This window comes from Manduca sexta, chromosome 27 (genome assembly GCF_014839805.1).
Source record: "Manduca sexta isolate Smith_Timp_Sample1 chromosome 27, JHU_Msex_v1.0, whole genome shotgun sequence".
Classification (NCBI taxonomy): Eukaryota; Metazoa; Arthropoda; class Insecta; order Lepidoptera; family Sphingidae; genus Manduca; species Manduca sexta.
This window is the reverse complement of record NC_051141.1, coordinates 12,694,096-12,711,512: the sequence shown is the minus strand read 5'-3', so window position 1 is coordinate 12,711,512 and position 17,417 is coordinate 12,694,096. Positions and strand designations below refer to the sequence as shown.

Sequence of the window (17,417 nt, the reverse complement as noted above, 5' to 3'; positions counted from 1 at the left end):
GAATGATTTCATACATAACATTTTATCAATTACGTGCGAACAAGTGAAGCCTTTTGTTAAGGGCCGAAGTTTCTAGCGACAACTCGAGCTAGCGCACCAATGAAAACGTAAGACAAGGTCACAGAAGTATGACGTCACGCGTCTGTGGCCGCACGCCTTGTGCATAATGCAAATCGCAATAGTTTCACTACATTGGCGTCTATACTCTACGAACAAACACTTTTTGATAAATTATTGCCTTCTAAATTCATGGAAGAAAATAACGAATACATGATCTATCTTATCACATTAACTTGATATTTTAAAAATACTTGAGTTCACTTCATACACACTATAAGAAACTGATTGGATCTATTGAACTAAAAAATAGGTTAGTGCAAATGCATATGGTATAATATATATATACGAGTCCCTCACACTATAGTAAAAATCGTAGAGAATTACAAAAAATGTAACAATCTATTTTATAATGTACAACTATGCATTTACAAGTTACTTGTGCAAATAAATCTTAACTTGATAATTACTGAAAATTACATAACTGTTATTAATCTATAAAGTGATATGCAATCAAAAGCACTTTAAATTTTCATTACAATAACGTATTGCTTTTTCGTCAAAAGTATTTATAGATTAAATTTAAAAAAAAAACATTAAGCCTGACAAAACAATTTGGCCCAATAACCCACCTTTCGACTTGCAAATATAAAGTAAATTCCCGTTAAAACTCAGTTTATTTTGACACATCCCCCTTATCGTACAACACACATACTAAACGTATAAGGGCTATTTTTTATAAACAATCCCAAACTTCATAGTCGATCCGATGCAGAGAATAGTCCAGTCATTTGTAAACATGTCAATTAAAACTCGTTCTTATTGGTCTATTTTCGTGATAGATCGAAAAATGCCATTGCCTTTGCGATTGTTTTTTTTTTTAAAGCAATGGTAAATCAATAAGCGGTCAGTTCTCCGGTACTCTAGTATCTTTTGAATTAAGGATTCGCCTCAACCGTATAAAAAATCTCAATAATATAATATTTATGTACGCACCTTTTAACCAACTGCACGTAGTGAAGGGTAACGATTCTGAGTATATGTAATTCTATGCAATAAGCACCCGTGTCACCGAGTGGTAAATAGGTTATGTGCGAATCTAAGTTAGTATTAACTCTTATCGATGTAGGTTCCGCCAACCAGCAGTATTCAAACAATTTGATCTGGAGGGTATTGTTGCAGTAGCAGAGTCCATATTTACATACATTTACATTTTAAATAATACGCAGCTTACCCGAGACACCTTTACTAAATTTCAAATCTATAAATAACTTTACATTTGTTCAACTTTAAATTTGCCTTTAGAAAAAATTTCACCGTTTGCTGTAGCGTTACAACTTACAGTAAATTTAAGGAGATTATGGAACTTAATATCTAATCTCAATGAAAATTTACGTTATATGTGATGTGCAATATGGTTTGTAATGGAAAGTTGCGTGCCGTGTTTTTATGAACAAGCCGATAGCTTCGAGAGAGGCGAGAGACTTGCTCGCTCCGTCAATTTACTTAATTCTTAAACTAACCGACAGATAATGCACTGTGTAAATCGGTGGCTCTACATTCTATAATCATAAAATCTGCGCATGAGTCCGTTAAGTACTGTGAACACTTAGGTGAAATTTATGAAAATCTATTTCCTGTAGAAACTGCACACATCTTAATATCGCTCAGTGTAAACGGAGTGGGTTGACAGCTTATTACGACTAATGTGGTATCGTCAGATGCGTTATGAAAGTAACACTAGAAGGTGATGGCACAAAAGTTACACTAATCGTCATTGAAAAACTATTTTAACCGACCGAGCAATATGACGTCACAAACGTTAACTTTACCCTTATATATGACCATCTGTATCTTTTGCGCAGTAGACATACTCCTTGTACAAAACATTATTAATGATAATATACCTTAAATTAAGTTTCGCAAGAACTGCATAGAGGATAAAAATTGACAAACCGTTCGTAATCATTTTGATTTTGCCGAGTTACATACATATGTCGCCATCAACACCCTGAACCAACATTTCAATAATTTTTATATAAGTATAAACTTTTTTCAGATGGAAATTTATTTTAACAGTAGGTCATTTTTGTACCTATATTTTGTTAGTTTATTTCGTGCTTTTAATAGGAAATAATTAATTTATAAATTATGGTGCATACCAATAAACATCTTTAATGAGTGATTATCATAATCTGTTTTCTCTTTGACTTTCAAATTAATTGACATCACAAAAACTGGGACTAGACTGATTAGTTATATTGAATAACAACATATTGGTAAAGAATAGTCGCGTTGTACTTACAATGTCATAGGTAGCTATGTCGATAAAAAAAATCTATTGACTACAAACACACAAACCGGCCGACCATAACACGTAATGAGCATTGTTTATATATCGAAATGTACTTAATGTCCTCTTTGCTTACTATTTAATATCACGTGCTCTTACTGTTACGAACTAAGCATTATTATACACAATATGTCATAGCACCACACTAAGCATATACTTTTAATATGACTTTCATGTCCAAGAACTCATCCTAACTCAACGGTCTTACATTCCTTACAATCATAATACCAAACTATTACTATTAGAGAGCTATGAGTAAGTGTTGTGATCCTATATTAACTACGCATTTGTCTGCGCCTCATAAGCACCGTCTATGTGAACTTACGCAATTACTACTATTTTTAGAAGAAAATAAGCCACTTGCTACAAAGTGAGCCGCCAGGGGTCACCACTACCGCCTATTTATGCGTTGCCGACTTTTATGGGGAACCAGGGGAAGGGGGACAGGTGTAGCAGTACGGCGTGCTTCACTGCCATTCCGGTCTTCTATGCGGCAGTGGTAACACCCCATATGAGCCGACCCGTTTGAACATACACAAAAACTGTATACATGTCTACGTGGCAACAGTTTCGAATCTAAAATAGATCTAATAGTTAACGTAATTACTAACTGGACATTGATACTACATAGCAATGACAGTCTATGTTACAATTAAACCGGTCAGCAATATATCCGGCAAGACTACGGACCCAACCTTATTAACATGTGTGCACATCCTCGATATGTACAATATGTGCTTCTAAAATAGTCAAGCTAGCTTTAGAATGAACAAATCCATGTTTGCATAATCATTTCATTTGTAACAAAATATATTTCATTTTCACAGTGGAAATTATTGTTAATGAGCACAAAGCCTCACACGCTATATCATAAAGATGATATTTAAACATACATTTTATTACTGACGTGCATCGAAACCTAAAGACGAATAACAAAGCTTTAAGCAATACAACTGCTAAGCCGCACTTACAAAATATAGAACACTATAAAATAGTATTTCGTTGCTTAAATTGCTTAACATTATCAAAAATGAACACAAACGATATTATTGATAGACAATGTTTGTATTCGCTTCTTGATGTGCCTTTTATTACATACCTTATCACTTATAATTAAAGTTCAATAATGTATGAGCTAACTGCATACAAAGTGTCATGTTCGAGTGAACTATACGCGAGTGCGGATAATAACGAGATCTAATAATATGTAACATTCCATAATTTAGTATGACTATGAGATTTGTTCTAGAAATTATAACCAGATCACAATTAGTATGTACTATAATGGAATCAGATTGTTTAAAAGGTTCACATATAGTACCAATTTTCTATCGTTCCCGACGATAGCGTACGACTGCCAGCGAATGGCACCAAAATAGACGCGATTTATTCAAAAAGGGTGACCACACGCGTAGTATTCTCGCATTTTTATCTCGTGTAAAACTAATTACCCTTCAAAATCAATTCGCGTGGCCAAAAGTAAACCAAGGACTATAAAAGCAGTTCAGCCTGCCTTATTGATTCAACTTACAGTTCCTTCTTAATAACTAATCAATGTAAATTTGTAAAATAATGTGAAATATATACTAAAAGCAAAGATTCATTTTTAGTATTATTTGAGATTATTCCTTCAGATTTAACAGTAGACTCAGCTCTTCACATCACACAAAATATCCAAACACACCACCGCCCACTGTCGGAGGCGAGCGCTGTAGGAAGTATTACCGTACCGTGATTCTCAGATGGAAATTATTCAAAAGACATTAAATTGGCGGGAAGCGGCTTCACTATTTTGTTCGTAATTTCCTCGATTTTTGTGACCCATTGTTTCGCCGCTGACTCCGAACCAGTTCTGAAAGTAAATATGGGTGTCAAACAAGCTGGTTTCATTATATTGATGTAATGCATCAATATAATGCATGTTCTTGAATTAAAAATGTTAAGGAAGAATTTGTATTAGTCATGTCATATTCAAAATGGCTGTGATATTTAGACTTAGCGATTTTTGAGAATGATTTGCCTTTAAGAATAACGTTATTCTTGTCCCTAAACACCAGTATTCAATACAAACCATAATCATATAAAATATATTTTATTTATAAAGCTATGTTGTTCATACGGAATAAAAACATTCATGCATAAAATTATAATAGTCGGAACAGTGCAAAATCTATCCAACCCAGATCTTAATAACGTTACCCAACCATAAAAATAATAGTTCGATATTCGAAAAACAATTACTTGAACTTATAGATGGTGCTGGCCTGATGGTTGATGAGCTGGAAGGTGTCCGCGGCGTCGCCGTCAGCCCACTGGGCGATCCAGCCATCCAGCAATAACACCTTGCATTGCTCCGTGCGGAAGTCGCTGCGACTGCTCCTGCCAGGGTACAGTTATAAAGCGGATGTTTAGATTAGCAAAAAAACTTGCATAAGGTGAATAATCACAGCATGTTGACTCCTGTAAAATTTGCATATTGCAGGACTTGTGGCTAGTCGTATACGTATAGAATTTCTGAAATATTAATATTCGCTAGTGCAAACGCATTTGGAAGTTCTTGCACAATGTATTAATACCATATGAAGTGTATACAAGAATAACAGGCTTGTATTACACGCCGATGAAGTCTGCAGTGTGATGTGGTGTGATAGGACCGACGAGTCATTTAGGTGTAAATAGTTACAACGAATTTTTCAATAATCGAATGCGCCATCTCGCAATATACACATACTGTACAGAAACAGTAGTTTCTCTACAATACGACCACTGTACTTACTTATTAATTACTGTTCAAGGTTGTTTCGAAGACGAACTTTTAACGCGACATAATATTATTATCTACTAGCTTTTGTCCGCGGTTCTTAAGATTAGCACGTTCAAACAAACAGACTCTTCGGGTTTATAGATTTAATTGCCCAACTAATGCAACACGCAGGTCGTTGTAAAATTTTATAAAAGTAAACTCACTGCTTACCCTTTAAAAGATTTAGCTGCATAAAACAAAAGCATATTGCTCGATATTAGAAGCCAATATCGTTGCCACGATGAAAGCGATACTTTCCTTCCTTCTTTGAGTATAGTTTTTCTTCTTACAAATCCTTGGAAATCGCACTGTATGGAAAAAGCCTTTGCTGCATCTCTGAAAGCAAAAAGATAACAATTGCAATAATAATTGCAGCAGTCTTACTATAAAACTATTGATCACGCATGAATTGCATACGTAAGTCTTACTTGCGTAGGTTGTACGTAAGATGAAAGTGGGGAAATAGTACTACTACGCAAAATACTATAACCAATTTAAAAACTGGTTTATATTAGTATATATAAGTGTTTCATTAGTAAGTTACAAACTTACGCGAGTAAAACTTACACACATAACTCTTGTCTTAACACTTGTGTAAGTGATACATACGTGTGTGGTAACGTTTTGGACATTTTGGATCCAGCCACCGTGCTCGGCGACTCTAGCAGCGTGTCGTCGAGCAAGTTCACCGACCCGGCAGGCGTCTTCTCTTCCATTTTGTCGTCCACATGACTTTTCCCAAATATACTGCGAAACAACACAAAATATTTCATCACAATCTTTTCACTTGCTCCAAAAAACTCAGTGGTCAGGACAGCTACGTGTACAGCTACATATCGTTAATGCGGCTCAGGTCAGTATGAACCCATTCCAAGTTATTTTTTTATTACTACTGTTAAGAGGTGAAAATTCATTCTAGATTTTTCTTATATTATTGAAGAAATTCTACGTAAACTGTTCAAAATATGACAACAGTTTCAGTCACTTTCATAAACGCCACATCAGTCATGTTATACAGTAGTGAAACCACTTTTCAGAATAATATGCTATAGTATACTATAAATAATCATCAAATACTCTGAAGTTTTATAGTAATTCTAGTAAAATATATTATTCGGCTATTTCAACGGTTGATATGATTAAATATTACATACCTATCAAGCAGTGTAGAGTCGTTAGATTTATACTTCAGAAAGCTTTTCCGATGAATATATATCATTAGTAATTTTCCGTTACAATAAATTTATTACAGCGGTTAACACAAAAATGGTACGCATTGTAGTACTTTATTCTTGTATGGAGTATTATGTTTTTACCACTACGTTTCTGGCGATTTAGCCAACAATGGTAAATATGATATTATATGAGTAAATAAGCGATTATTTTACATAATATTCAAACTAATATCCCTCCCAAATTTTTGCATGGCGAAGAAAAAACTTAATGAACTCACACTTAAAACATTACTTTTCAATCCATACGAGAGGGTGACTAATAAAATTATCTGGTTTCTTTTCTCGTAACGTTTTATTTCCGCTTTAATATTTGCACAATTTATGACAACGTGGTTTTGGTACACTGAATACTCCATCAGAAATAATCCATCACACATACATACATCAGACTGTCCTTGAAAATTTTCATCCATAATGCCAATATTATGTTGAAAGTCATACTCATACTCAAGTGAACAACACTTTTTAAGAGAAAGTAATAAGAGCAGATAAGGCGGAAGTGACTCTTAATGCTCAGAAATTAGAGTGAATATCGGGGCCTGTATTAACAGGTCTTGAACATGAGTTGCATTGCATCGTTGAAGCAGCAGGCATAAAACCATGATCTGGCATAATTAAGAACCTAGGATATTTCTAGAAACCCATACAAATGCATTAATTCGTGCATTTCTTTTGAGTTCTCACATGGTTCTGCATAAATGACAATTATTTGTTAAATTAGCCTTTTACTAATAATTTTAATGGAAAATACTTTAATTGGTTGCATGGTTCATAATGCGCCGACTCCATATTAAAGTCAGATTAGAGAAGGTGAAAGAACGAAAATAACTTATATTCACAAGAACCGTATTCCGAGGATTATTTCTTTTGAGTCTAACGACACTTCACCATTCATAATATTATATATACATATATAACAATATAATGACATAAACGGATAAATGGCCGTGTGTGCCTAATCATATTGTGTAATAAGCTATATAAAATTTGCCAAAAAGTGCTTTATTTCCACATGGTAGGTGCTTTGTGTTTATTTAATATAAGACTGGCATGATGCTATTTGAAACAGCTACAATTACCTTGCGACCAATTCTTATACTCGCAAAAATAATATTCAACCAGTCACGCGCACGTACGCGCAAACGCACACGCGCGGGCACACCACACACACAATATATACGAACACGCTCAAGAAAGCTTTGACATGCAAGCTCATGATTTACTATATAATAATATTATTATACCTATAGCAGACCTTATAGTCGGTTTGATATTTAAGTATGCATCGTCATGTTAATATTTCAATAATAATATTAAACCTTATGGTCAAAATGTTCTGAAACTATAACATGTAATAAAATTCTTAGAATCGGATACTCAAGCACCTATTCAAAGGCATTTTGAAATATATAAATTTAATCTTATAATTCGTTATCATTGGACTCAATTCAACTTGCACTTGTTTTGCTATACAAGGTGCTCCTTACAGAACTTCTACGAGGGTTACTAGTTTTTGATACCACCAGGTCAGCGTTATCCACAATCACCACTAGGTCAACAATTATTAACACTCGATACACTTTATTAATCTACAGCACCACTTTTAATTCTAATAATAGTCACACAAACATCAATGATATATAATATTACGTAGCTCTATGGATATTGTGTATATTATAAGTAGCTACTATAGCTGGCCTTCTTCTTCTAGGCGAGAAGCTCAATGGAAAACATTGTCATTAGATAATCAAGTAAGATAATTTAAAATACAGTTATAACGCTTTTATATAAGAAACAATCGAGAAAGTTGTACTGAAAATACCACGAACTTTGCTCCAATCAACAAACGATATGCTTGTTAAAAATCAATATTTAGAAAAGGCATGCTTGCGAGCAAGTGACTTGATCGAGTGAATGCCAAGTTAAAACTACTAGAAAAAATGGTTCATATAAGAAGCTTTTCTTAACTGACATATCTCGTAAAACTCTGGAAAGATTATGATCTAGATAGCTTAACCTGTCTTCGCTATGACGATTCATTAAAGTAATGTAAGAGGGAGAAAATATTATGCAGTGATACCTTCATAAGAGAAATAATGAAAATCTAGTTTAATCGAATACAAGCATCGAGTTATCTAACCGTTAAATGTCAATATGTCTGACGGTTGCAAAAGGTTAAAGAATATAGATACCATGTCGAAAGATATCAAAGAATAATGTCATAAAACTTGTTTAGCCCGCTGTGCTCTCATGCAGTCAGGATTAGTTAGTTAGTGGCACGAGTTATGGTGCAGTACTATCCATTAGATGAAGCGACATAGACCCATTAGGCAGTAAATTTTGTAATTTTCGTCATTCACAACTGGGTCTGGGAAGATGAATGTTCCAGAGCAATAACACATTACCAAAGATTTTTTTAATTTTACCAATACCTTCAAATATTGAAGGCAAAATACAAAAAATAAATCCACATACATACTCGACCTCTCTGAACAATGATACAAATGTAGGTGTAGATTGAATCAACACAAAGGCATTGAAGTGGCGGCGCACCGAAACCCGCAATTATTATAGTGCAATAATAAGGTCAGGATTACGGAGTTCACATAACTCTGTTATGCGCTTATTACGTTTTATTATTCCAATCGAACGAAGCGGCGCCGCAACTGCACCGCGTAGTATGAATTTTCGCGTTGTTAAGCCTTTGTAACTTAATGTGTGAAAAGCATTATATAAACAAAGCAGTAAATATCTATACTTATATTTATTTGCCTACGTGACTGTTGCTTTATATTGTTGTATATTATAATATCATCTACAATATTGTAAACAACATGTTAGTCTTAAAATAAAAGTAACTTAATACAATAAAGTAATATGTTTATGATATCCGCTCGATAACTAGCCGACAACTCAGCGGTGCACAAACAAAATGCCTTCTACATAACATCTAAATACCATACAAAAACCAACAAAATTAGCATGCTTTATTTTTCTTGCTTATTCTATGATTATTTAACAATATTTATTTTTTTAAATACATCAAAATGCAAGCTATTATGTCCATTAACCGAAAGATAACTCACCCCACACCAAAATTGACCTTGTGAAAATTTCTTGGTAAACTCGCACTACGAAACCTTTGTACCGATCGAAAGAGGAAAAATATGTTTTAAAATAAAGTGAAATCATAGAATTTCCGATTGTATACATACTCAACACTGGAAACATAATTAGTCTAATAATTTTGTATCTTGCATTTTTGTAGCTAATTTTAAACGCAAACAATGTAATTTTGTGTGTTATAAACTAACAGTGATGTTGCGAAATGTTAGGTGTTGACTACACTGATGGTGTGTTGAAACTAGCAATTTTTTTAAAGTTACTGCCATTCCTGTGAGTATGGATATGTCGGATACCTGATATGTAACATAAAATTAATTTCCACAAAATATAAAAACCCGGTTTAAAAAAGCAATGGAGTGTTAAAAATATGGAAAACAGTGTGAACCATAATGTTTTGTTAACATACTTGGATCCTAGCGAGCGACACTTCCGATGCGTCGGTATGAACTTGCCCTGGTGCGCGGACTGGAGCCGCAGCGAGCCCGAGCCGAGCTTGTGCGACGGAGATACTGTGAACGGCGTCGACGCGCCCGCCGGCAACACCTCCTTCACAGACTCTTTGGACCCTGAACAACTGCCCACGGGCGATGCAGGCTCCAATTTTAAAGATAATCTACAACACGTTTATTTATGTTTTTATTTGCTCTAAAATAATACAATTATAAAATTCTGCTGCTCAGTTGAAACGGTCCCCATAATAGATGAAAGAGACTTATGATAGCGTGAAAATAAATTATATGTTTTTTTTACCAGTAAATAAGTAATAAAATTAATGCCCTCATGAGCTGCTCTATTCATAAAAAGTTATAATTTATTGCTTAGTTTCTAATTCGCCTGTAAACTTCTTATTTCCGGTTATGTCTACTGGATAGACTAATGTTTTGTAAAATGAATGAATATTTACTTCATATATTTTTCGATAATTTTTTTGTCCCTAATATGAGATATGTAGCTTTACCTACGTATAGAGAAGGAAATCCCATTTTGATAGGTCGTATCAATTTATTATTTAGCACTCACTGTAATTATTCGCCGGTCGCACGGGTCAGCCAGACGAGGATATGAATAATAAATATCGGTAGAGGCCGAGTTGACTCCAAATAAATACTAATGAAAATTAGACAATCTTTCATTTAAAAATGTTCTGTAACTGTTTTATCGCCGTTAAGATTTAACACACATACACTCGCGCCTTTCATTTGCGAAGCGGTAAGTAGAGGCAACTTTCTGCCGTCTGCATTCCGTCCCATGATGTGATTAGAGGCGAGTCTATCGACGTATGGGGCACTAATTTCGAACTCCCTGGGCTCATATTGAGTAGAAAAACCTAATATTACTACGCGACCTGGAAACCCGAAATCTCAGGCTGCAGTCATACCGTAATGCAATTGCGGCACCTAGGCTAGTCTTAAGATAACAGAAAATAAGAAGTTAAAATTTAAGTGGATAATTATATCTATTATTAATTTTGATCTCATCATATTGTCATTCAACATTAATTTGATAACAAAAGATCTTTCTGTTAATAGTGACGAGGCTGATAAACGTACTTCACTTTAAGAATTGGAATATGAACAGGTCTTTTAACATAAAATGTAACACCACGTAAAAAGGTATTTCTATTTTTTTTTTGTATTCTGAAGTAAAGGCGAGGTCTGCTACCATTGAATCCGCCTTGCAACAGCAAACTACAACAAAGTCTGCTTCAGGTAAATAGTAAATACAGGATATATCACCACACAAAAAATATGAATAAGTGTTAATATTTGCTCTAATGAACTTACTTATACTGATCGTCTTCTAGAAATTTCTGCAACTCTTCTATGTATCTGACGCTATTCAAATAGTTCGCCACGTGAGGCAGCGGTGTTATATCGTATTCCGAAGATTGGTATTTTTCCAAAGCTTTAAGAACCACGTTCATCTTGGCAATGCGATGCGGAGACCCAGCCGGATGGGCGATGTCGATGTATACTAGATCAGTCAAAAATATACCTGTCAAACAAAAAATATACACATATATTAAAAATTATGGTAAATAATACTTCATGCATTGTATCTGTATAAAGTTTACTAGTTATGTGTTTCTAAACTGCTCTTGACAATATTATATGTGAAAGTACTACTTACATAAATAAATCATCGCAATGTATTCAAAATACTATAAATACTGATGGTAATGCTGTAAAGGTCATTGTTTGAGACTAGATGCATAAAAAAATCGTATTATGACACTTACCAAGATAAGGTATGCAAGGCAAATTTATCGATCTCAAATATTCTCTGAGCGCCGTCCAATTATCCTTTTCTCCAAACAATTCCGCCAATTTATCAAACTGTTGCTTATCTCTTTTTGGTAAACAGGCCCAGGTTTTCGTCAGTCTAAAATGAAACGACGATTACAAACTTGTGGCATTCACGAACCACCGGGAAATCAGCGGTAAAATATACTATAGTGCATCGTATATCCTATCATTATTTAATTATTTAATGTTCCATGATGATATTATGCTAAATATTACAAATGAGAAATATTTATTAGAAAATTAAACTCATCTAGATTTTTACTAATCTCTCTGGTCAAGAAAAGGACACGTACTTACTACTACACTTACTAGACCATGTGTTACATAACAATGCTCGTTCAAATAGATCAAAGTTATCGTAAATGAGTACCTGTATATACTAGCGCTATTCAAGGCAGAAATTACAGCAAAAAGAGAATGCAAATTGTTTAGTTCGTGTAGCTTCTTGGCGACTTTAATGAAATGGGCCAATATCTCTGCTCGCACTTTCGGTGAATGCCCATTTAAAATTTCTTGAACAGTCCAGAAGCTTACCTAGCAAAGAAAACACAATTTTATTAAAGGTATCGACGGCTATAGAAGGAAGAATAGAAGGCAATTTGTGACTCGTTTTTGATTAATTTAAATAATTAATGACAGTGAATCTAAAACAACAAAATTATCGAAAACCGTAGTTCCAAAGTCTGATAGAGGGCGGCAAGTACCAAAAAACACAAAAAAGACGCATTATTCTAATGTTACGTTATGAGGAGTTTCGGTACAGAGGGCGGACTGAAGGAAGAGATAACACAACTACACTCTCCGTCTTAACCACGGGATTACATGAAATGTGAACTGGAGCCTAATATTTTACAAAATGAAGCTTTGTCGTTTCGAAAGATTTATTTATGGTATTTTTTGGTAATATAAATAGACAAAAATCAATTTAGATAGGAAGTCATGGAGATAGCATAAAAAGTATATACTAACTAACAAGTATGTAAACTGATTTCTTATGTTTACGCGATCGTTAGACATTAAAATTAAACTATTTTTGGATTTTATTGCGGTTTAATATTTTAATTTTCTCCCGGCGTTTCGAAGACTTTGCAGCCTCCGTGATTACGAGTGGGGCAAGTATATAAAAATTATAAAACTGCAATGATCAAAATAGGTGTAAAATAGGGATCATACTTGAAGAAAGTATGCTAGCATAACTTACTCTATTGAATCGTTTGGTAAAAGCGACAACATTTGGTGCCGCAGTCAACTTGTTCAACTTAGTCCAGCCGCAAGTGGTCAGCTCCTCGGGCTTGATGGACTTGAAACTTGGCAAATCAAGTAGCGTCAGCTGATTCCCAATATCTTCCGGAGTCAACCTCAAAGCAGAGCAGACTATATCATCCCAAGTTCGATTTATGGAAGATGCAGCCGGTAGGCTACTAGTTTTATATTGATATATTGGGTCCTGTTGGCGATTGCTTCCACTTTCTCCATGCCTACAATGAGTTTGACATTATGCATAATATTTATTTAACTATGAAAACTTGTCCCCTAGGTCTATGTCATATTCCACAGAATATCTATGTTCTTGTTGAGGTTAACTTTATTTCTTGAAAACCAACAAATAACATTTTTATATTCTATGGACACTGTTTCAAACTCATCAATTATAAAATGCTAGCACTTTAGATAAGCGGTCGGCAACACACGGCCCGCGAACGTTCTGTTTGTTGCCCGTGATTGTTTTGTAATAAGGCTTAAACATCAAAATAAATGTATTAAATTAAGAGTAACTGCATCTAAAACAGGGTTTCTAGGTTTAATGTTATACGTATGGCCCGCCTTTAGTTAATATTGCCACCTTGTGACGCTTGTCTACCAAAAGGTTGCCGACTGCTATTTTAGAACAGTACTGGACTTAGACTACTACTGACACAACATGATTATGCATCTTTTATATCTTTTTAAAATCTTTTTTTACCAATTAAGTATATATTAAGAAATCTCCTTTTAATGAGGATTTCTTAAGGATTCTTCTTAATTAGAAATGACCTAAGCCAAGATACGAGTCCTACCAATACCGTTTTTTTATATAGAACTATGTTGTTTTAGATAAGTGTTCATATTATAAAAAAAATATATATTTTGCCAGCATCAATAAACATACCAACAAAAAGCTATGAGATTCCATTCACATCATATTTTTCTGGCAATTTTTTATAAATGCGTGAATCCCCTTTGATAAATTATGACAATAGACTAGAAGACTCTTTTTAAAGTAGGTCATAAACTATTAATAATTATTTTGATAAAACCAAAAAAATAATTACCATATTTTTTTGAAATCTAGAAAACCACTAAACCTTTCCAGTGCTCCAAATAAAAAAAAACAGTTGCAATTATGCAAACATCTTGTACTTTTATTAACAGAAATCTATACAATATTTTGGTTTCATAAGTCATGTACTGCAGGAAATATTCATTGTTTGTGACTAATTTTATATGAGTCAAGTAGCCTATTGTATTTTGAATCAATTAAGAGGCATTTTAACATTACTTTTTGCAGTGTCCAAAGTTTTTTGGAGTAACATATTGTTATCCCAGAAAATAAATTGGAATATTCTACATATATTTAGTATTGAATTTTACCCATAATTATAGTAACATGAACAGTCATCTTTTGTGTAGGTCTGTTGACTGTTTAGGGGTATGCTGGACATCTTCTTATTACTTTTCTTAAAGGACACATCTTCTAATGGCCAGTTTTCTTCATCATCATGCTGAAAAAAGTGCACCAAATGTTTTACTTAAACAAAGCATTGTAAGACACATTATACTATAATAACAGTGAAAATTTCAAATGTCGTAATGAACAGAGATTGACTTTACAAAAAAAATTATTAAGATGCTTATGCTTGTATGTTGGTAATGGTATTAAGATGCTTTCTCAGCAGATACTTTTAAAATTCACATATTATGTAAATTAAATTAAAGTTTAAATACAAAATTTTACCTGTACAATTCAACATTTTCAAATTTTGTCATTTACTATTAAACTAATTTTACACTATAGTTTCCTCATTTTAACAGACATCAAAATAAAATAAAATACAATTAATAATCTATACTATTATATAAAACTGAAGAGATTTCAAAATCCACTTAATAATGAATGAGTAATAAAGCTTTAAAATATAGTGGAATGGGAAGCTGTTGATTTACAGTAATATTGGAATGTGACATCACCCAGTGCCACCGGACATAATTCTGCATGAGTGAGAAAAGGACAGCGCGATAACCCTACCAAGCCCTCACTTTTGCTCACAATATTTTAAATATAAATAAATGCTTTTTTTCATCCCAATTTGATGCTGCTTTCACAGAAGAATTTCGTTTTCATATTATTGTCTGTTACACTAAAATAAAAAACTATATCAAACATAGGAAACTATTCAATTATTCATAAAACTATAAAATTAATAACAAAAAAGAAATGAATATTCACATTGTTGTAATCCCAGCACCACATACAGACACATATTTGAACAAAGATAATGATTTCTTATGTTTACGCGATTTGTTTGATTTGTTTATTAAAATAAAAACTAGAAAAATAATAATATAAAAACCGCAAAAAAATCCATTTAATACTTTTATTTTCAATTTAAACAAAGACTGCCACACATTTGAAAACAGTTACAGACACTGACCAAATTTAAATTTTTATGGCTTTTACTTTTAGGTTTCCATATAATAAGTTCTCCTTCAAGCAACTTGATAACTTTGAACGCTTTGATGTGTGGTAGAAAAACTGGTACTGAATGGCAAATATGAAAACATTTAAACAAACTTTGCACAAATAAGCAAATACCCGTGCCACATATGAGTTCAAACAAGTGTTCAAATATTTTTGCTATGTATGGCACCGGCATTATGAATACAACAAATATAAATCTCAACAATACTAGGTAGGTAATTTCCATTCTATAAAAAAGGTAATGTTTCATGTTATGTTAAGAACAAGCATCACAGATATTTACAAAATAAAAAATTTACTCAAGTGATAATATTCGAATTCACTAAGTATATTTTAAATGTAGTATTTTTAGAGGCAAATAGTAAAGTAAAAATAGTATACAATGTTTGCTATTATTAGCAAAATTATGATAGAAGCGATGCAGTTACGTATCCTAGACAATTTGAAACATTACTCATTATGTTTTATTATAATCAACTACTGATCGAATATAATTAGCTGAATAACATGTTATGCTTACTTTACGAATATTATGAAAAATGTGGTGAAAGATACTTTTGTTATTTATTCTTGATGGTAAATATTATATTTAAATTAATGTAACAATATTATTACCTCAACAATTTTCAAAACTGCTAAACTGTCCGTCAAGATGTCCCGAGGCATTTTAGGTTTCACCACACTGCACGCAATTCACAGGCCACCTAAACAATGATTTTCTATGAGAGATGATTCTCTTATTAATAGTATGTAGTTACAAAATGGCAAAGTCTCAATACTTTGCCGGCGCAACTCGGCCGTCTAATAAATTAGATCACAGGGTAAATTATTAAATAACACTCGATCACTTGATCAAGAGGTGAACTAATCAAATTGTGGGCAGCGTTGTCGTAGTACACACAATATGTGATAACAATATTATCTAAATAACACTAATTATTTGTTAATGATAATTTAAAGTAAACGAAATTATATATATAATCTTATAATTGCTAGCAAATTATTGTTTGCTCAATTTAACGTATCACATCCCCATGGATGTCAAATGTCTTGAATGATCACAACATAGGTACTTGCCATTACATGTATTTATTTAAATATATTATTTTTGTAAATCCACTTGATTCCCGTGAACTTGGAAAATAGTAACTAATCCTATTTGATAGGTATTGTATGTAATTTACGGTTTGCACAAATCGACAAAAAATCATGAAAAAATAATGACACATCTAATACACATAAGATGTACGTATATACATTGGTACGATGGTACTGGTAGATACTACACAACTGCAAGTACATAGAATATAGTACACAAAAGGTACACAATACCTAGTTTCTGAGATAGGTACAAAACAGTAGGTATGATTTTTTTTAATATGTGTGTGATGACAGCTAAGAGTCTTTTAACCATTTATTGTTGCAGAGAAAAATCGTATTCACGATCCATCATGCTTTACGTGCATTCCGTTATAGCTACGATGCTGAGCGTAACATTTACTACGAAATACAGTTGTTACAGCCGGCTTTGTCCTTAAATATATATAATAGGCTAATTATCCTCAAGTATATTACTACATTTTTCAATAGCTAAGTAAATAGATAGTTGTCATAAACCGCTATTGATACAATTATCAATAACTGTTTTTAACAACTATCTTTAGTATGCATCTGCCATCTATAGTAAGGCACTTGCCAGAGTTTATGTAATCGTGACGACGACGCATAAGTTACGCTAATAACTACAATACGCCTAGGATCACTACAAAAAAATAATAAAGCTGCCACAAAATTGTCA

General features: G+C 33.3%; 1 protein-coding gene across 7 annotated transcripts; it reads right to left on the bottom strand.

The window, feature by feature from the left end:
• Window positions 1-1,335: 1,335 nt before the first annotated feature.
• On the bottom strand, window positions 1,336-17,040 carry LOC115445034 (ras-specific guanine nucleotide-releasing factor RalGPS1). Of its 7 annotated transcripts, none has more exons than XM_030171111.2 (13): window positions 16,952-17,040; window positions 16,235-16,323; window positions 14,512-14,642; window positions 13,082-13,358; window positions 12,251-12,414; window positions 11,814-11,956; window positions 11,359-11,569; window positions 9,981-10,187; window positions 9,535-9,588; window positions 5,823-5,960; window positions 5,385-5,549; window positions 4,652-4,789; window positions 1,336-4,262 (listed from the first exon to the last, which is right to left on the bottom strand). In XM_030171111.2, exons 2-13 carry the CDS (start codon window positions 16,283-16,285, stop codon window positions 4,160-4,162), a joined length of 1,782 nt encoding a protein of 593 aa, XP_030026971.1. In that variant the 5' UTR covers window positions 16,286-16,323; window positions 16,952-17,040; the 3' UTR covers window positions 1,336-4,159. The 7 variants fall into 7 exon arrangements, with proteins under 7 accessions (XP_030026971.1, XP_030026970.1, XP_037299785.1 ...); XM_030171110.2 differs by having other exon boundaries at window positions 16,697-16,961; XM_037443888.1 differs by having other exon boundaries at window positions 9,981-10,148; window positions 16,697-16,961.
• Between the last annotated feature and the right edge of the window lie 377 nt (window positions 17,041-17,417).

Excerpts from the sequence above, each read along its gene's own strand:
- LOC115445034 (XM_030171111.2), bottom strand. The coding sequence starts at position 16,285 with ATGCCTCGGGACATCTTGACGGACAGTTTAGCAGTTTTGAAAATTGTT. Across the intron at positions 12,415-13,081 it reads TTACCAAACGATTCAATAGA|GTAAGCTTCTGGACTGTTCA; the intron begins GTAAGTTATGCT and ends TTTCTTTGCTAG. Across the intron at positions 5,961-9,534 it reads AAGGTCAATTTTGGTGTGGG|TATATTTGGGAAAAGTCATG; the intron begins GTGAGTTATCTT and ends GTTGTTTCGCAG.